Source organism: Magnolia sinica, chromosome 2, assembly GCF_029962835.1.
Source record: "Magnolia sinica isolate HGM2019 chromosome 2, MsV1, whole genome shotgun sequence".
NCBI lineage: Eukaryota > Viridiplantae > Streptophyta > Magnoliopsida > Magnoliales > Magnoliaceae > Magnolia > Magnolia sinica.
The window spans coordinates 10577601-10599241 of NC_080574.1; the positions used below are offsets into that span (position 1 = coordinate 10577601).

The 21641-nt window shown below is 36.3% G+C and overlaps 1 protein-coding gene across 4 annotated transcripts in view; it reads left to right on the plus strand.

Annotated features, from left to right (window-relative positions):
• LOC131234519 (isoamylase 3, chloroplastic) overlaps window positions 1-21641 on the plus strand; it is a 61005-nt gene that overhangs the window by 25030 nt on the left and 14334 nt on the right. For 3 of the 4 annotated variants that reach the window (XR_009165735.1, XM_058231462.1, XM_058231472.1), the window contains 9 exons: window positions 1473-1572; window positions 4236-4336; window positions 6305-6356; window positions 9672-9734; window positions 11933-12022; window positions 12117-12189; window positions 20495-20574; window positions 20802-20906; window positions 20998-21096. Coding sequence is in view for 3 of the 4 variants with exons in the window: in XM_058231462.1 (XP_058087445.1) it covers window positions 1473-1572; window positions 4236-4336; window positions 6305-6356; window positions 9672-9734; window positions 11933-12022; window positions 12117-12189; window positions 20495-20574; window positions 20802-20906; window positions 20998-21096 (763 nt within the window). In the remaining variant the exon portion in view is untranslated. The remainder of the gene's footprint in view (window positions 1-1472; window positions 1573-4235; window positions 4337-6304; window positions 6357-9671; window positions 9735-11932; window positions 12023-12116; window positions 12190-20494; window positions 20575-20801; window positions 20907-20997; window positions 21097-21641) is intronic. The other variant, XM_058231466.1, reaches the window with a different exon arrangement.

The window sequence follows — 21641 nt, forward strand, 5'->3', positions numbered from 1 at the left end:
TGGAGAATAGATTGGTCCTCCAAGTCAGCCCCAAATTGGCAACGCTATTTACCTAAATTTAATTTCATTTTTTTAAAGAACTATTGGGAGAAATGATATCAAGTTATTAAGTATATAAATTACATATTTAAAAAATTAAATATATGAATTTTGTAGTCAAATTCAAGTTACCTGGTTAAAAAATTAATCAGACAGTCCGATACAACTTCTTACCAAAGAGTGGACCGTTACACCACTATAAACATGTTCCAATTTATAAATGAATGCATATTTGGAATGCTTAGAATATTCCGGATTTAATACATATTTTTTCATATTTTTTTGGCAAAAAAAAAAATTTGCACCGTTACGGGCCGTTACACCCCTGTATCACCGTTACGCCCCCGTAACCTTATCGGTTTTGGAGGGCACCGTTACGCCAACCAATACCGATACGGGACACCTTGGAATCAACTGCTGCTGCTATAATTTACTAAACTATGAGTAGTATATGTGGTTTCTTTTGTTTTTGAACTAGATAGTTTAAATTTCTATAAACACAATCACAATAATAGGATAATGTGTTATATTTTTGTAAATATAACATGTTTACATTCTTTAATGCTGTCTGATATAGACATCTTTCGGGTGCCATCATTTCCAGTATCTACTTCCTTTGGCACTCGAATCTGCTCTTTCTGCTGCTTCCTGCGTTACAGGCTAAATTGGATCCTGTTCGATTATAGTTATATTGGATTTTTTTTTTTTTTTTTTTTCTGAGTTAACTGTGTGTCATGGATTTCTATTAATTCTATTGAGCATAGTTTGCAAACCCGGACTCTGCTTGTGACTTGGTCATTAACTGGGTTGAGTCAACCCGGTGAGTCCTGAGTCAACCAGGTGGGTCATAAATAATAGTAGGAAAATGAAAATTGTGTGATCTTCTTTTTCTCCTCAAATTTAACTAAGTGCCCTTTCTTTGACTTGGTTGACTTGTTGAAATCAGGCAGAGTATCTGAATTTTGAGACCCGGGAAGACAAGGCCAACTTACCCGCAGTGCTTGCCTGGTTTAACCAACCCACTGACCAGGCCCATGACCTTGCCAGGTTGACTTGGGCGAGTCCCGAGTTGACCCACCTGGTTTGCAAACTATGCTATTGAGAGATCAATTGGTACAATGGCAAGTGGCTTCTAAAATTGTAGAAACGAAATGGTGTGCCTGTAAGAAGATTCCATTACTGCAAAACTGTAACTATCTCATATTGATCCTTAATAGTGTTGCGGTGATGAAAGAAGGTTTTGCTGCAACATCGACCCTAATTTAAAGCATAGCCTTCACATCGGCTGGGATTGTTAATTTCCATTGGAACATAACTACATTACTGTGCACTTGCTTGAGATAAAAGGCAGTTTTATTTGGATACTTTTATCTACTAGTCCCAATCTTCATTGTATTTTGAAATTTATCCTGTTTTCCTGTCATGTGTGAAAGGGTCCTGGAGTATCATGTGGATGGATTTCGCTTTGACCTTGCAAGTGTTCTTTGTCGAGGAACTAATGGAGCTCCACTTAATGCACCTCCGCTTGTTAAGGTAGTTTATTTCTACCTTTCCCTTCTATAATAAAATTTAGTATGGCCTTTCGAGAACGTAATCAGATTAAGTATAAATGCTAGCTTCTTTACATTGTAGCTAGAACTAGTTACTAACTGAACAATAGTTACTAAAATATAGCTTTCTCTATTGAGCTTCTTAGGTGTATCATGTTCCTTTTATTTTAGTTGTTTGTCTTTCGCAAGAATTCCTCATTTTAACAGACTCTAGGCCTTAATTGTTGATGATCATCAGTAGGTAAGTATGATGTTCCTTCAGTTGAATTAGCAGTGGTTATGAATGTCATTGAACACACAAATACTCCAATTAGTCTGTGGTCGGATGGATCATTTTTTTTTTCACAGTAGTAAACCTGAGGACCATATCCATTGAGATGTAATTATGCAGTCATTGGTGTTTTTTTGGTGTAAATGTGATAACCTTCCTGCATAGGCAAATGGTAGAGATTGGTTCCTCATTTGCCGTTGAATCCTTGTACTTTGTCTTTTACTTCTGTGGTTTTGTAGCACACATCTTTGTTTTTGTAATTTTCATGTGGTTAGTGCAGTAGTGCCTCATCATGGTTTACTTTCTATTTGCTTTTTTTTTTTTGTAATTGTTTGACAATTCCAGATTACGTTCTCTCTATAAAGGTTTTCGACAGTAGATTGGGCCAGAAAAATTCTTGGATCTTTTGACTCACTTCACCATCATTATTGATGATGCTCCTACCAGTTTTGTTAAGAGTTGTCATGGAATGAGGCAAGGGTATCCTTTCTCCTCATTCTTCACTATTGTTAGGGAGGCTTTTAGTACCATAGTTTGCAAAGTGGAAGAAAGAGGCTACTGTGAGGAGAAGAGGCCTACACCTCAAATTTTTATTGAAATCAAAATTTTCATGAGCTTTGTTTTCTTTCCTCTTTAAACTTTGACACTTAACTCCCCTAACGAATTGAAATAGTTAATTTTTTTTTTTTCATCATCATCATCTGAGCCTTATCCCAATTAATTGGGGTCTGCTACATGAATCTTGTTCCATCATTCCACTCTATCAAGGGTCTTACCTTTAGTTAGGCCATAGGTCATCAAGTCTTTTCATACTACCTCTACCCATGTCCTCTGGTCCTTCCCCTTGCCTTTTAGAGCCTTCAACTTGTACTAACTCACTCCATCTAATTTGTGTAGTTCTGAGTCTCCATTGCACATGACCAAACCATCTAAGTCTACTTTCCCTCATCTTATTACCTATTGGTGCTACTCTTAAGTTCCTTTGGATACATTCATTTCTAGTTTTATCCTTGTCTTTCCACCCATCCATCTCAACATCCTCATTTCAGACACACTCATCCTATGGACATGTTGTTCCTTAACTGGCCAACATTCTGTGCCATAAAGTATGGCTGGTCTTATACCTATTCTAGAAAATTTCCCTTTCAGTTTGAGTGGTACACAAAGACTACACAAAACTCAGAGGCACATTTTGAATTACATTTTTATTTGTACTTAAATGTATGTTTGGGTTCTGGGTTCAGCTGAAATTCCTCAAACTCTGGTTGCAAATTATTATTATTATTATTATTATTATTATTATTTGCAAATAATCACCACATTTTGAATTATCTAGTTCCTTGAATCTTATGGATGTGATGTATACAAGCTTGAAACGAGAAGCATTGTTTGTTGGAAGTTCCAAGATTATGTTTCTTCTGAATTGCCTTTGTCTCTAGCTGATTAGATCTTCATGGTTCATTATTTGTACTTGGGTACGGTATACCTATGATGCTTGGGTCCTTCAAAAAACTGGACCACTTGAATCGGTCACTTCGATAAGGGTAAGGACGAAGGATTCCCCTTTACTAAGACTCGAAATCTAGATATATTGGGATTCTAATCTATAAAGTTATTAATTATTTGGATCCCCCTTTACTAAGACTTGAAATCTAGATTTATTGGGATTCTAATCTCTAAAGTTATTAATTATTTATAATTTGTTGTGAATTTTCCAAATGGGAAACATTTCAACTTGTGATATTGTTAGGGGAGTATGTTGATGTGATTATACTCGCAATCTGTGCAATCCCTACTGTACCATTATTATGAGAATCTAGATTTTAAGGATCCACCAAACCTGATCTTTGCCATACCTGTACTCGTAACCATACCTGGTAACATAAAGATGTCTAAGTAGTTTGAAGTTCGTATCTCATTCTTTATATATATATATATATATATATATTTTTTTTTTCAATTTTTTTTTTCCCTTTTTATCCTGTTATTGGTAGAAATAGATATCTATCGTTTCTACTTGGGTTGAACTAGTTGCGACTGCTTCAGCTAGTATTTAAGGATGATTTCTTGTTCCAGTGTTAGAGTCGAAGATAGTACCCTACCGCAGTAAACTTGGATGCTTTGTTGATTAATTAGGTAATGGATCTTCATTTGAGTTTGTATTTTATTTCTTTTTTGTCGATAAGCCTGTTTTACCATGGGACATCGGGTCATATGTAACTTTCTTTTTTCAAATGAAATTCTTATTGTCCTTAAAAAGAAGTTTGTTTTACCATTATAATGGATGTATATGATAAAGCCAATTGATAGTTTTCTAATCAGTGGAATTTTGCTTAACCACCTTTCCTTTGTCACATTGTGATATGATGAACCAGGCAATAGCCAAGGATGCTGTTTTATCACGTTGCAAAATTATTGCAGAACCTTGGGACTGTGGAGGACTTTACCTTGTGGGAAGATTCCCAAATTGGGACAGGTAAATCATTTAAATGATAATTTAAAAAAATATTATTTGTGTGATGCAGTTGATCTAGGATTTGAACTGTCCTGATCAGTTGCAACATTGATGGAATGGTATATGATAGGTGTTAATGCATTATATTAGAGAAATAGAAGTGAGAAATGAAAATGGTTGAATGATGGAGAATGAGAGGATTTATTATCCCTCTCTCAATGGTCTATTTATAATAACAGATGGTTACAGATAATAACACCAAATAAATGAGAATAATAAAATCCTCCTAGTATGGTGCTTTGCAGGAACGTACAAAACTATTGACTCTTCAGAACTTCTAACACTAGCTCCTAAAATAATTTCCACAACGGATAATAATCACAGGAGTCATACCTCAAGATCAGCAAGTAGGCTGAATTTCCACACTTAGAAATGGTTTCCGGCATTAAGAACAAAACTCCTGCCCCCCAAACATGATTTCCAGCAGTGATGAGAATCCCAGCTACTATTTAACTAATTCCAGCAATTAGTAGTTTTCTAGCAGTAGCAGCCCAAATCAAATTACAGAATTTATAACAGAATTTCAGCAATAAAAAAAGTATTAAAAACGATAATGTATACAAGCAAACGCATCATGGAGGGTACATGTTGCTCGAATATAGAAATGAGGGTTTTAACTATCCAATTACCCAATTTCCACATTTTTCTTTCTCCCAAACTGAAATGATTGGTAGAAGTTCCAATCGTCCCAAGAGAACCAGTCCATATGCATGAAAATAATGCCTATATTTACCTTGACTAAACCCTCAGGTTTTATCTCAACCTTGAATACTTTTATCCTAGCCCTCACTCACCTAATCTAGAGTCCTTTATAAAGTAAAACTGAGCCTACTAAATATAAATAATAAGTGGGGATCATAAAAACTAATGGAATTTACCAAAGGATATACACAAGGTATTTAACATACAGCCTAATAAGGGCTGATGTCTGCATTGTGTCAGCCCTTATTTTTGGCCTCCAAAGCTGTTGTACAGCCCTTATTTTCTTCTCTTCTCATCTTTCTTTCTTTCTATCCCCCTCTGACTGAGTGATGTGGGCTCATATCGGGACCCGGAGTTCCCCTAGATGCATGCTTGGATCTGTTCGTGCATCTTCTTCTCTCTTTTGTTCTTTGAATTCATATCATTCTGACGAGGTTTTCTTTCTCCATAAAGGTGAATTATATTTATATGTACATCTGTTGTTATGATTCTCTATCTTGCCCTTGTCATGTTTGAACAGAATGGCTTGTTATTTGTTCTATGGAGCAGCGGAAGCATTAGATTTCTATGCTATTAGAACTGGCACTCTCTCGGTTGTTCTAATTTCTTTTTGTTGTATGCATTGGTTTTAAGTGGAAGCAGTAGAAAATTTTGGTGGCTGCAAACTTTAAGGAGTTTACGATTGTATGATAAACTTTTTTATGCATAGAGATAAGCAGGCATAAGATGTCCTATTCACATTTACATGTCTTACTGCAACTCCATTAGAGAATCTATTAAGGTTAGCTCCTTTTTTCTTGCTGTACCATTGTCCTCTTTTCACACAATCTCTGGTTTCATTTGTTTACTGAAAATAGTTTTTCTGATTTCATAAGATGTACTGTTCACAGTTAAATGCCATTATAGATGTCCCTTGACTGACATTTATAAAAAGGAAGTGCTTAAATATGGCTAGCTGGATTGTCTGGCAGACTGCCTGGCAGGCACTAAAAATGATCAGATAAATGGGATCCACATTTACCTTGTCATTAGATGACCACCAGGTAATGTGCCGGACAATGTGGTTGCTGGGAAGCACTGGGCCTCTTTTGAAAATGGACCGTCTTCAATTCCCATATGCGCATGCTTCACCTGCTAAAATGCTGATGAGCATGTTTGCATTTGTTTGGATTCTTAGGAGGGAAAATGCTTGTGCAGACGTTGTTCATTAAAATTTCAATGTTGCAGGTGGGCTGAATGGAATGGGAAGTACCGTGATGACATCAGAAGCTTCGTAAAGGTGACGGCATTGAAAGCAGTTTTGTTAGTTATGACTTATGATAAATTTAATCATAGATTCCACGTAGAGATTTAGTTTAGACTTCGCAGTATGCAAACATAATAATACAAAAAATCCCTAAATGTTGAAGCAAAAATAGTATGCATGCAAATTTGCCACATTAAGAAGATTAAACAGACTTCAGTCATAGGCTATGCTGCTCTTGGTGTAGATGTTGCACATATGCAAAGTGATATCTAAAGTCTAGTCCTGTGCCCTTTTATATGGATGATGGGCTCTGGACATCACCTCTTCTGGAACAACTGCAATATCTATATCTATCTGAATTACTGATATTTATCTGTGTGATTTTTTTTATCTATGTCCATCTGATTTCAGGTGGAAAATGTTTCATCAAATCAAATTGTAGTTCGTAACCTGATCACTTGTAATCAATCACATGATATTGGCAATAACCTTGTCTTTAACTTATAGATCTACTTGCGTCTAATTGAAAGCTTCCTTGGATGAAAGGGAGCTGGAAACAGTGTACAGTTTAATCTAGGGGTTGGACCTCCTCACGTTTTGTAACTTTTGCCACTGTCATGTCTCTAGCTGCTTCATAGCCTAGCCTTATAGACACGATACACTAGAATGCACACTGTACTTACACTAGAATGCACACTGTACTTACACTAGAATGCACACTGTACTAGAAAATTATCTGTAGGAAGCAGAATGAAAAATGAACATAAGGTCAAAACTACATGAAGAACAATGTACGGAGGTGTGCTTCGATAAGTATGTTCAGTAGAGCCAGACTGCCATAACTAAGTATGTTCAGTAGAGCTAGACTGTCATAACTAAATCCATTGGTTCTTCATGTTTTCCATGAAAAATCATGGAGTTGGAGCTTTGATTTCGAAATCCATTGGTTCTTCATGTTCTCCTTTTTTTTTTTTTTTTTTTTTTAAACCTTGAAAATTTCCTTCAACCAGCTATCAATTGAGACTAATTTCGAAGTATTTAGGAGTATTTGACGAAATTATCATCACACACACTCTAATTTTGAAATTTGAGTGTAGATGGTCCGATTTGGGGAAAATTGGAAAAAATTCAAAAATTCTCAAATTTCTCCCAAATTACTTGCAATGTTACACTCCAAACATGAAACCAAGCATGTATGAGGGCTGATCTACTGATATGTTAAGTCCTTGTCAATTTTCAGAAAATAAAATTCATTTTTAAATAAAAATTAATAAAATTATATATATATATATAGGGAAACGCTCACCTGCGAACCAGTTCGTACGTACTACGTACGAACTTTTTTGGGAACCCATCATATGTGATGTGGATCAAAAATCTGAACCGTTCATGTGAAGCAGCACCTCCTGAAACCCCTCAGGTCCAAGTTTTACTTTGATCTAAAACTTTGATGGGCCATGAAAAATGAAAACAGTTTCCTCCCTTGATTTGCATTTCTTTTTGCTATGGCCCACCAGAATATTAGATCGGGGTGCAAATTTGTCAGATAGGGTTTTATGGGATTCCGCATCACATGGACCGTTCAGATTAGACACCCATGGCACGTGTGCAAAGGTGCGCACGTGCGTAGGTGCGCAGGGGAGCATGACTCTCTCTATATATATATATATATATTGAAATTTCCCATCAACTAGCTGTCAATTGAGACTAATTTCGAAGTATTTAGGAGTGTTTGATGAAACGATTATCACATACACTCTAAATGTTATGCATTCAATTTGAATATGGTTGATTAGTTTAGTCGGATAACGCATAGCTTAGGACCCTATACAAAGGAAACCTATTATATGCACTTCTTTTTTGAGGTGTTATGATTTAAAAGTGTATATTAAAGTCTTTTTTAACAGTCCCTTAAGTTTCATTGAAAAATTCAACCATTTCCCTAAAGTTTCCCCATGTTTCCCAAAAAGTGCAATAAATTACCTGATACAAACGATATATCCCATGTGATAACCGATATATATCTGTATCCCAATGATGCAATATGTAAGACGATACCGATATTTCAAACACTAGTCGGGATGCACTTCTTTGTGTCACTGGCAATTTGGGCATGATCAACATGTATGCTCCAACTTGAGGGGGGGATTAAAGAGAATGCAATGTACTATAGCGTTAGTGTGTATTTATTTGGGTGTGTGCACTTGTACACAATATTCTGTGCTCTTGAGGAGTATGTTTGTGTGTTTCTAGTAACATAATAAAAGATGTGTTAGAGCTTGTTGTCCTAATACACAACTTTGAGCTTCTCTCTCAAAACTTTCACTTCTTTCCTACTTTTCTGTCCTTCTTTTCTCCTCTTTCTTTCACTACCTAAATCTCTCAAGTCAACTGTAGATTCTAATCTTCCTCATTGATGGGTTTAAGGAAACTCCAAAACTTACAAAATCTGCATGTTTGATAGCTTGGCAGATGAAGTTTGGTACTCCAAACTATGTCAAAACAGTCTGAACACTTGCCTGACTTCCGCAGACACATGAAGCAACTTTCTGCAGCGTGTTACCATTCCATAGTTTGCTTTGTTTATGATAGGGCATAATAGGCAAAACTTGGGGTCTTTTCAGCATTCTTTTAAGAATGTGGTAAATCTGTCTGCTATTAGTTTTGAGAGTCAACTTTGAGTGTTTCTGACACAACTCACATGGAGTGAGGTGCATCTTTGACAGAGACACCACATGAAATTAGTGACATCTGTGACAGATACTCTGATGGCTAGTGCCTAAATTTCTAATTAGTTGTCCTAACAAAGTAAAGAGAATACTAATGATGTCACCATATATGCCCAACTGATTGCTAGGTATCCTTGTAAAGTAAGAAATCCTGACATGTCAATCTCCCATGGATATGTTAGCATTTTTAACACAACAACACTTTAGAATTCGTTTCCTGGTTACAGGAACATCTTGTATCAATATATGAATTTGATGAAGACAACTAAAGTAATGGTAACAGCTCAAGATTTGCCGAAGTTTACTGAGAATAAATTATAACAGCAGTCATGAGCAGGATCTAATATTTATGGAAATTATCCTGACCTGTCAATCTCTCATGAATTCGCCAAGTCTCTTGAACTCTGTTTAATATGATGTTTGCTTTTCTTTATTATTTTAATATCTATGTTGGCGCTGTTTAAACACCGTCTCTAGATTGAAAATCTTATCTTGTTTGTTAGATGTTCATGTTAGTGATTAATGAAGTTGCGCCTTTGCACTAGTGGTTATGGCCGTAATAGCGAGCGATACAGATGCATTTTTGTGGGCCTAACACCCACAAGTTTCATATTTGCAGGGCGACTCTGGCATGAAGGGAAGCTTTGCAACACGTGTAGCTGGATCTTCTGATCTATACCAAGTAAGAATAATTGATGAAATTAAACATTATTTGATTGTGATGATTTGAAGTAAAAACTTATCTTACATTCAAGTACTGAGATATTTATCCTCAAGCACCAAACCTTGAGTGTTAAAATCTTCATTGTCAAAACTTGTTCTTAATTGTTTATGTTTTATTTTTGAAAGCCTTGAGAGGAACTTACGGTGAAAGGAAGAGAGATTTCTTGTGTCTACTCTTCTCCTTGTTGTAAGTCTATTTAAAGAAGAAACAATTTGACAAAGGATAAGATATACAGGCTAGTTGTTTCATGACTAAGTCAAACCATAGTAAGGTACTTAGCAGGTGTAACATAAGTTCATGCACATTATCAGGTATAGTGCTCCATAGGTTCATGCATATTATCTGGTATAGTGCTTCATAGGATACTGTGCTCACCCACCCACCCACCCACCCACCCACACGCATGTTTGTGCGTGTGTGGGAGTGTTCACGTCAAGGTGTTCCGTATCCGTTACGATATGCCCATAAAGGCCGATACGTATAGGTAAAGCCCATGACTGTTACACGATACGGGGGTGAAACGGGGCAGTTGGTTTTTTAGGACCATATCAGTGGTTACGATGGCCGTAAAGGCCATTATAGGGCATAACGACTGTTACTCCCGTAACAGTTGAAAAACGGCCACTTTTTTTTCTATTTAAATCAAAATTTCTTCTTATATTTTCACATTTCTCATTCCAAAAACTCCCTTAGGTCATTTTATAACAGATTTCGACTACTTTTACTATTGTTTTTAATATTAAAACTGTAGATTGAAGTGATTTGAGTGAATAGAAGCTCCAAGGGCCTTTTTTTTAAAAAAAAAAAATAAATTGAAAAAGTAGTATTTTTGCCTTTTTCTGATTTCTAGTTCTAGTGCTTGATTATGATGTGTAAACATTCATGTTCATAAATTCACTAGACAGCCCGATAGAACACTTTCACCAAACAGTGGACCATTACACTACCATAAACATGTTCAAAGCAAAAAATGAATATATATTTGGAATATTTACATTATTATGGATTTTCTAGATATTTTCTCAGATTTTTTTGGGCAAAAGAAAATTTTCAACCGTTACGGAGGTCGTAACAGTCGTTACGCCCCCGCATATCGGTAATGGTGGTGATTGTTACGACCATCGTTACTGATACGGAATACCTTAGTTCATGTGGAATTGAACTCCACCAAAGCTCCTGGATTTAAGCTTTGTGGGGCCCTTGTGATGCATGCATGACATCCAATCCATCCCTCATATGCTCCCTCCCATGTTAGGCAATGAGCCAAAAAACTAGCCGATCCATGACCCACGTGGGCCACCACAAGTAACATTTGAGATGGAAGCCCACCCTTGACTGTGTATGGCCTCCTCGTGCTGTGCGTGTACCATCGAATCCATTCATCCCACTTGGATGAAGGGACCACAGAAAATTAGGCTAATGAGCATTTAGATGGGCCCAATGCATTCAAGGGTGGGTGTCTCCTCCCAATTGTTTCCTTGTGGTGTGGCCCACATGAGTCCTAGATTAGCCTGAAGTTTGAGACTTGGCCGAGCACGAGAGGGGACACTTGAAGGATGGAAAGGATGTCATGCACGCATCATCTGGCCCCACTTTTGCTCAACTAGAGCCTTTGTAGGAGTCAACTCCATGTAATCATTCCCTCACTCTCACACACAAACATGTGTGTCTGTGTGGGTGTGCGAGGAAAGAGTGAGCTCGTATGGATTGAAATGCCGTATTAGAGAGAGAGAGAGAGAGAGAGAGAGAGAGAGAGAGAGAGAGAGAGAGAGAGAGAGAGAGAGTGTGTGTGTGTGTGTGTGTGTGTATTGTGCCTTGCTATCGTACTCTTTAATATGGCATTTCAATCCATACGGGCTCACTCTTTCCTCGAAATCCAATGTCTAGTATGTTCATAGAGGTCGTCCCTGAGATGTTGACCTACTGTTTCCTTTGAAAGTCTAATAGGATCATTTGTTGATGACAATAATTAAAAATAACCATGGCTCTGAATCAAAGTTGAAACATGTTTGATGTTAAGCTAAATGTGCAAGTGGCTATAGCTTGTTGGTATTGCTCTCACTCTATTTCTATCATGCCTTACAATCCTGGTCTTACCAATGAGTGTAGGTTTGAAGTTGTGGTTATGGTGCCTAATATACAAATACATTGTATAGGTAAACAAGCGCAAGCCATACCATGGTATTAATTTTGTCATTGCGCACGATGGATTTACTTTATATGACCTTGTTTCATACAATTTCAAGGTATTTCCACAACTTAAAATTTTCTTAGTAAGATCTTTGCTATGATGATTATATGGAATGCTCAAATTTTCATCTACACTTGTTGGTTGTGTAGCACAATGATGCTAATGGAGAAGGTGGTAGAGATGGCAGCAATGATAATTTTAGTTGGAACTGCGGTCATGAAGGTGATTTCTATGTGTTCCTACCTCTTGTTCATGTGGCATGGGGTTTGCATTGTTAAGGGTTTGAGCAATCTCCACATTCATCTTGTCTTAGTCAAATGAGTATTTGTTTGATGTTTAGTTTTCTATAAAGCTAGGTAAGCTTCTAGTTGAAACTTGGATGATGGAAATCCCATTTCACTAATCTTTTAAGCTCTTTTGACAACATTTTCTCAACTTCTATTGATACATAATGTTTTGCTCCTCTGCCGTTTTGTTTATATAGAGAAATTATTTCTGCAATCTCGTCAATGACTCTTTCTAAAACTCAAGGTTCATGAGAGCTCTGCTGGTGAATAATGTAGAAATATCCAATGTTTTAAATATCGACAATATTGGCCGATATATCCCATGATATATCTTGTATCCTACTTGTGCCATACGAAACGCATGGGTAGTGCCGATATATCCCACTTATTCGATCCAGTGAACATTTTCGATTTACGATCCTTTTTTTTTTTGTAAATCATGTCAAATCAGTGTCAAATGGTTATAAATTTATCATTATTCATGTTTTCCATGAAAAATCATGGATTTGGAGCTTCGATTTCGAGATTTAGAGAGATGGGCCAAGTTGCAGAAAATTGGGAAAATTGAAATTTCTCAATTTCTCACAAATCAATTGCAATCTTTGTATCCAAACGCAAAATCAAACATGTATGTAACTTGATCTAGTGATTCTTGTTTTGCTTTTGAATATATTGCTTGTGTTTCCATACATGTCTTCTTACGTTTATAAGTTATATGAATAGACTTCGAATATACTTGCATCAGTTCAGTTGGACAACGCGTATATTAGGACCCCATACAAAGGAAACTCCTATTATGTGCACTTTTTTTTTTTGCAATGTTTTGATCTCTGAGTGTGCATTGATGTATTTTCAACAATCCCTGAAGTTTCATTGAAAAATTCGACTAATTTCCCAATGTTCCAATGTTTCCCAACAATAGCGATACATTACGCGATACAACCGATATATCCCATGCGATAACCGATATGTATCCGTATCCCAAGGGTGTGATACATTATGTGATAACAATATTTAAAGCATTGGAAATATCAGATTCCTTCTTTTCTATATTACAGTTCCATGAACTTCTACTCTGGGTGTTATTCCCACTCTGAAGATTTCCACATGTTTTGGGTCATATGTTTTGAGAATTTGTTACCCTCTTGCTCCATCTTTCTAGTTACATATTTAAATTCTACATTTCCACTTTGGGTAGTATTCATACATAATTCCAAGAATCTGTTTACTTATTCCTCTATATTGAAGATACATTTGAAAGCATGGGAGCCATGTCCACCTTTTAAAATAAATTTCTCAATAACGATGATTTGAAACATGTAGAAAATTTCAATATATCAGTTTTACGATTCATTAAGTTGATCGAAGTATAACTACTGAAGCACTGACAAATATCACATCAAGGAACTGAGACAGGACATGGGCAGGTTGGGGAAGCCACCATTTTAAACAACACATAAATACTTCATTTGAATACTGCAAGGAAGAGTTATGGTATTTTCCTTCTCAGCTATAAGAGATAAAATGCCCTGAGAAATGTAATTGACACAATATCAAGATGAAAGGTTGAATTGGTAATGATCAAATAAATTCTGTTTCCTAGGAAAGGTTACGAAATGGATGCAGCATTTTATGGTTCCTCAAAATTGGCTTTACCAATCATGCACCTCTGAGGTGGAATAGCCTGGACGTCTATTTATCTTCTTCTTCTTCTTCTTCTTCTTCTTCTTTTTTTTTTTTTTTTTCATTTGTTGAAAAGTTACTATTTTATTACAGTGATGAGGCAACATTTGGTTTGCCCCCAAGTGGAAGCTCCAGATATGTACACAGGAGGTCAATGTTTTTGTAGCCCACACAAACCAATTCCTTGACCACCTCCTTATCAGCTGCAACACCTGTTGTTGCACTCTTTCTCAAGTTTACCCATAAGCCGGAAACTTTTCAAAACATCAAAGAATACTTTAAATATTAATGACTTGCTCCATATTCGCCTCACATAATAGGAGGATGTCATCTGGAATTTGAAGATGAGTTATCTCCAATCCCCAGTCACTGATCAGAACCCCCTATGAGATCAATGGATGAAGCTCTTTCCATTAGAGGACTCAATCTTTTTACCACTAACTGAAAATAGAAGAGGAGACAATGATCTCCCTGATGGAGCTCTCTGGAATTGATGAAGAAACCTGTTGGTGAACCATTCAATAAAATCGAGAAGGATGCCAAGAAAATATATTCCCTGATTTTCTCTGCTCACTTGTTACCAAAACCAGTCCTTTTAAGGGATTAGGTGAGGAAACCCAACCTACATAGTGATATGCCTTCTCGTTGTTGATCTTGCAAATAATTCCCGCCTCAACCCTTCTGGCTCCAGAATAAGAAAATTCACTGGCAACCAAAGTACATCCAAAATATGCCTTTACAAAAAGCTCCTTGGAATGAGCAAATGACGAAACCTAATGCCTCATGCAATCTGGAACTTTGCATATCTTTTAACTATTGCAAGATGGGAAGAGCATGAAAAATCATTGAAAAGAGTATTAGCGTGATGCCTCTCAGTAACCTGCAAATGGGGCATTACTCTGCCTTAGGATGAGTACACTTCCAGCATGTAAAATAGGATAAGCATAAGTATCTCTAGCTAGAGCTATAAACAGGTAATTTGCACGGTGAAATTGATGTGAACTTATGAGCAGTGTTTTATGTATCGATGATATCGGCCGATATATCCCACGATAAATTTTGTATTCCACTTGTGCGATATGAAATGTACAAGTAGTGGGATATATCCCACATGTTCGATCCGGTGAGCATTTTCGATTTTCGACCCACCCCCCCCCCCTTTTCTGTAAATAATGTTAAATTAGTGTCAAATTGTTCCAAATCCATGATTTTTCAAGTTTTGCATGAAAAATCATGGATTGGGAGCTTCGATTTCAAGTTTTGGAAGAGATGGGTCGAGTTGTAAAAAATTGAAAAAAAAATAAAAAATTCCCAATTTCTTGCAAATTGGTTGCAATCTGTGTCCAAACATAAAATCAAACATGTATGAAACCTAATCTAGTGATTCTTCTTTTGCTTTTGAATGTATTGCTTGTGTTTCCACACATCTTCTTACATTTATAAATGATATGAATAGACTTTGGATATACTTGCATCAATTCAGTTAGCCAACGCATAGATTAGGACCTCATACAAAGAAAACCTATTATGTGCACTTGTTTTTCCTTATGTTTTGATTTATAAGTGTGTATTGCTGTCTTTTTTAACAATCATTGAAGTTTCATTGAAAAATTCGACCAATTTCCCAATGTTTCCCTATGTTTCCAACAACAACGATACATTATGCGATACGACCGATATATCCCATGTGATAACTGATATGTATCCGTATCCCAAGGGTGTAATACGTAACACGATACCGATATTTCAAACACTGCTTATGAGATTGACTTTTGTGCAGTGTTTGAAATATCGGTATCGCATTATGTATCGTATCCTTGGGATACAAATACATATCGGTTATCGCACGGGATATATCATTTGTATCGGGTAATTTATTTCACTTTTTGGGAAGTATGGGAAAACATTGGAAAAATGGTCGAATTTTTCAATGAAACTTCATGGATTGTTAAAAAAGAACTTAATACACACTTTCAAAATCATAACATCTCAAAAAAGAAGTGCACATGATAGGTTTCCTTTGTGTAGGGTCCTAAGCTATGCGCTATCTGACTGAACTAACGCAACTATATTCAAATTGAATGCATAACATTTAGAGTGTATGTGATGATCATTTCATCAAACACTCCTAAATACTTCAAAATTAGTCTCAATTGACAGCTGGTTTAAGGGAAATTTATATATATATATATATATAATATTTTTTAAATTAATTTTTAATTAAAAATAATATTTTTTATTTTTCAAAAGTTAACAAGCACTTAACAAATTAGTAGATCAGCCCTTATACATGCTTGATTTCATGTTTGGAGTGCAACATTGCAAGCAATTTGGAAGAAATTGGGAAAATTTTGAATTTTCCCCAAAATTTCGCAAATTGGACCATTTACACTCAAAATTTGAAATTAGAGTATATGTGATGATCATTTCGTCAAATACTCCTAATTACTTTGAAATTAGTCTCAATTGATAGATGGTTGAAGGAAATTTTTGAAAAAAAAATGGAGAACATGAAGAACTAATGGATATCGAAATCAAAGCTCAAACTCCATGTGTTTTCATTCAAAACATGAAAAATCAATGGATTTGTAACCATTTGACACTGATTTAACATAATATCAACAAAAAAGGAATCGAAAAATGAAAATGCTCACCGAATCGAACATGCTGGATATATCGGCACTACCTGTGCGTTTTGTATTGCACAGGTGGGATACAATATATATCGTGGGATACATCGGCCGATATTGTTGATATTTAAAGCATTGCTTTTATGTGATCAGTAGCACATGAATTTGCTGTATAGTTTTTTATGAGGACATCACTTCACGTACACCTTTGCGTACGTATCGGAGGAGGAGGTGGACCACACTGATTTTCCCGTGGTTAGGCGAGTGCCCGTGATCGTGCTGAAGACCCCATGTGCATGTGCGAGCATCTGGAAGACCCCACACTGGGAAGATGCACATGGGCTGCTTTATGGAGTGATATAGACTGTTGGATTGCAGGGATGTGACGATCAGGCCGTTGGATCACATGATTGGGCCATTGATCGTGGATCGTTCACACTAGTTTTTCTTAGATTTTATCAGCTTATATGACTTAGTTTTGTTTATGTTATGTTTGGACACCATTATGCGTGTTTTTAGTTGATTTTAGTTAGACCAACTATTTCCGTCAAAATTCATAAAACAAGGTGTTTATTGTAATTTTTGAACTTTCATGGAGCTATAAAAGAGGGTGGGCGTGTGACCCTCTCCCTCATTGGATTTTGTGATAAAAAAGAAGAGAAAAAGTTCTTGCTTTCTTCTTCTTCCATCTTCATGAGATTTGAAGATAGTTTCATGTGATTTAGAAAGGAGATTGATGTGAGGCTACTCTTCATCAACGGAGGTGCGAGGTCTCCATCTATCCCCACATTACCATCTCTTTCTCCTCCATCAAGGTATTTTCTTCAAGTTATTCAATTCTCCTATCTTAAGCTGTCATCTTCTCCTAAACCCATCTTTTCCTTACAACCTATCTACAATCCCAAAACCCTAACCTTAAATATAAAATTCCTAACTTTCCTACTTTCCCAAATTACCCAAACCCTAATTTTTCCCGTTCTTCAATCCACCCAAAATCCTTACACCCCTTTTGTCCAAAACCCTAATTCACACATTCTAACTTGTAAACCCTTTAATCCATTCAACTAATTTGATTCCATAAACCCTAATTCCTAGTTTTCCGTAATTTTCCTAACCCTAAATTTACCTTAGGTTGTATTAGGTCTTCTATTTTGAGATAGACTATATCATATGCTAATTGGATGTCCCTATATCCATTAGATCTTAGTTTTCTTTTATTTAATGATCTCGTGTGACGATGTTAGTAACTTAGGCTATGATTATGCATAATGTGTTTTTTGGTTTTCTTGGTATCCGTGATGATTATGGCAAGGTTTGTCTTTTTTTTTTTGTTAATTATCTTAATTTTGCTACTTGATCTCACATGATAGTTGGTTCATGCATCAGTCTTTACATCAGTTTGACAAAGCATGAAGCTAAGTGGCAACAACTCAGAGTTTGGGAGGGAAAATGATGCAAGACTGATGCATGAACTAAATAAAGATCAAGTAGCAAAATTAGGACAACTAACAAAAAAACACAAACATTGCCGTAATTATCACGAATATCATGAAAACCAAAAGAACATCACGCATAATCCTAGCCTAAGTTACCAACATCATCACACAAGATCATTAAATAAAAGGAAACTAGGATTTAATGGATGTAGGGACATCCAATTAGCATAGGGAATAGTCTATCTCAAAGTAGAAGACCTAATACAACCTAGGGTAAATTTAGGGTTAGGGAAATTGGGAAAAATTAGGAATTAGGGTTTATAGAACCAAACTGGGTGAATGAGTTAAAGGGTTTATAGGTTAGGATGTGGGAATTAGGGTTTTGGATAGAAGGGGTGTAAGGATTTTGGGTGAATTGAATAATAAGAGAAGTTAGGGTTTGGGTAATTTAGGAAAGTAGGAAAAGTTAGGGATTTTGGGTTTAGGGTTAGGGTTTTGAGAATTGAAGAAAGGGGAAAGATGGATTTAGGAGAAGATGAAGACTTAGGATGGAAGAATTGAATAACTTGAAGAAAATAATTTGATGAAGGGAAGATAGATGATGATGCTGGGATAGATGGAGACATCGCACCTTCGTTGATGAAGATTAGCCTCACACCAGTTTTCCTTCAAAATCACATGGAAGTATCTTCAAATCTTATGAAGACGGAAGAAGAAGAAAGTAAGAGTTTTTTTTTTCTCTTTTAAAAATAAATAAATAATAATAATAATCCCAAAATTCAATGAGGGAGGGTCACACGCACACCCTGTTTTGTGAATTTTGATGAAATAGCCCTAGTCTAACTAAAATCAACTAAAAACACTCATAATAGTGTCCAAACATAACATAAACAAAACTAAGTCCTATAAGTTGATAAAATCTAAGAAAAACTAGTGTGAACGATCCATGATCAATGGCCCAATCATGTGATCCAACGGTCCGATCGTCACGTCCTTCCAATCTAATGGTCTGGATCACTCCATAAAGCAGCCCATGTGCATCTTCCTAGTGTGAGGTCTTCCAGATGCTCGCACATGCACATAGGGTCTTTAGCACGATCTGGGGTACTCGCCTAGCTACAAGAAAATCGGTGTGGCCCGCCTCCTCCTCTGGTACGTGCACAAAGGCATACGTGACGTGATGTCCTCATCAGAAAACATTGTGAGTATAAACAACTAAGTAGTGGGAGTGTGAGCACGAGCCCAAAGTGCAGTTCGAAGCGAGAGTGGCACTAGGCTGGGAGGATCGTGCAACTAAGATCCGCTGCTAGTCAAGGTCCAAGGGAGAGACAAAATGGCATATTGCTCATAGTGCCAAAATGATTGTATGCTTTGTTGAAACCAATTTTGTAAAACCTGGGCTGAATGCCAACTTGTTTCTATGGGTAGTTTTGGTTCAATTGCTAGTTCAAGGGGCCTAACCTGTTCCGTTCCAAGACGTTCACTCAAAGCCTTATGAAATAAAATGTATGAAACAAACAAAATAAAAGGAATAAACTACCAAAAATGGCAAATGCTGTGTTCAGTGGATAGGTTCAGGCTCTATTGGGGTGATTATACATTTTATTAAGAAAAAAATAGTTGAAAACTGACCCTGTTTTTAGTGATCCAGGACGTTCTTGTGGCTGGTTCCAATCTGACAGTCTAGTGGAATCCAGCACCAGTCCTGACCAGGTTTTAAAACATTGGTTGAAATGATGGTAGTATTGCATAACTGGGCCATTTGGCTTTCACATACTGGAAGTGGCTGTCGTCACCCAGTTCATCTTATTTGTTTGATTAATATAAGTGGCACCCTACACCCATTCACAAACATGGCATCCTCAGTCTCTTCCTCTCCTTGGGTAGTATTTATTGTGAAACTTGGAATTTGAAATATCATTAATTATTCACTACGATAATATTTTCCATGCATAAAATAGTCTCGTTTATGATTTTCTTTACTCATATTTGTTTGATAATTCTTGAAATATTATTAATTATTCACTAATCCAAAATTTCATGTATAAAATAATCTCCTTTATGTTTTTGTTTACTCGTATTTGTTTAATCGATTGAATTTTGTTTGGTAATTCAATTAAAAGTTTGGGTGATGATGCATGTGTTCATTTCAAGGTGTTCCATATTGGTAACGGTGGCCGTAATGGCCACCGTTGTTACTGTTACGATATGGGCCGTAACAGCTGTTGCTACATTTTTTTAAAGTTTTTTTTTTTTTTTTTTTTGAAAAAACCTGTTTCGGGACTGTTACGGGCTGTTACGGGTTGTTTACAGGCAGTTTTTTTCTGTGATGGCCGTTATGGCCCCGTAATGCGTAATGGTTGTGGCCGTTACCGTTACCGTTACTGTTACCGTTACGTAACTGTTTTTGTATACCACGGTTCATTTTCAATTATCAAACTGTTTTCTAACTACAAAATCATTTTCTTTTCACTACGTTTGTACTATACAGGTGAAACTTCTGATCCTAACATCAAGTCTCTTCGTACACGTCAGATGAAAAATTTCCATTTGGCCCTAATGATCTCGCAGGTAGCTCTATATCAAGATTTTTGTAAACATGATGTCATTACTTGCTCAGCTCTATCAACACACCCTATTTTAAGCTCGGGTTTCCAGTGGCAAACCTCTTAAGATGTACCTGTAGAGTTTATGCAAATCCAGAACCAAGCATATTTATCTATTTAGTTGATTCTCAAATAACTAGTCCTTTCAATTAGTTGATTATTATTCGCTTTTGCATACTGAATTATATCTAGGGAACACCAATGATGCTAATGGGAGATGAGTATGCCCATACTCGTCATGGAAACAACAATAGTTATGGGCATGATACTGCCATTAACCACTTCCAATGGGAGCAGGTAACATGATGTTTTGTCATTTCTCTTTCTACGGGCATTTATTCCGAAACAAATTTAAAAAACTAATAATGTCTTTTATCTGTAAGAGCAGTTGGAGGCGAAAAAAGATAGTCACTTCAGATTTTTCTCGGAGATGATAAAGTTCCGCATGAGGCATCCAACATTTGGACGTGACAAATTTCTTGGCAAAGTAAATGTCATTTAATTTCTCATTCGTTTGAGTTCTTGCAATACCATGTTATTTTTATTCAATGCTGCTTTCCATAATCACCATGGTTGTATATTGTATTGAACTAAGTGGCATGTTTCTTGGAAAATAATTGTTCTATGTTGGGATGATGGATAGTAAGTCATTGTTTGAGTTATTTATTTATTTATTTTTATATTTTTTTGAATGACTTGGGACCACAAAAGGCAAATTGTGCATTTCAGTGAGTTATGTGATGAAAATGCTTGGGAATTGTATTGAATAACACACACATACACAAACGCACACACACACACATGCACGTGCACACGCACACAATCTAACTGAATTCTCCCACTGTGTATTTGTTGTATATTAAGAAATTCAAAATTTTAAGAAGTCATTTTAATGCTTTCTCCCTCTTTAAAATATTTGAATTTCTAGTAGTCATTTTAGTGATTTCTCCCTCTGAAAAATATTCTAATGAGTCACTATTTAAATTGAAAAAGAGTGATGACATGCAATCCACTAAACTTTCTATATAGAGC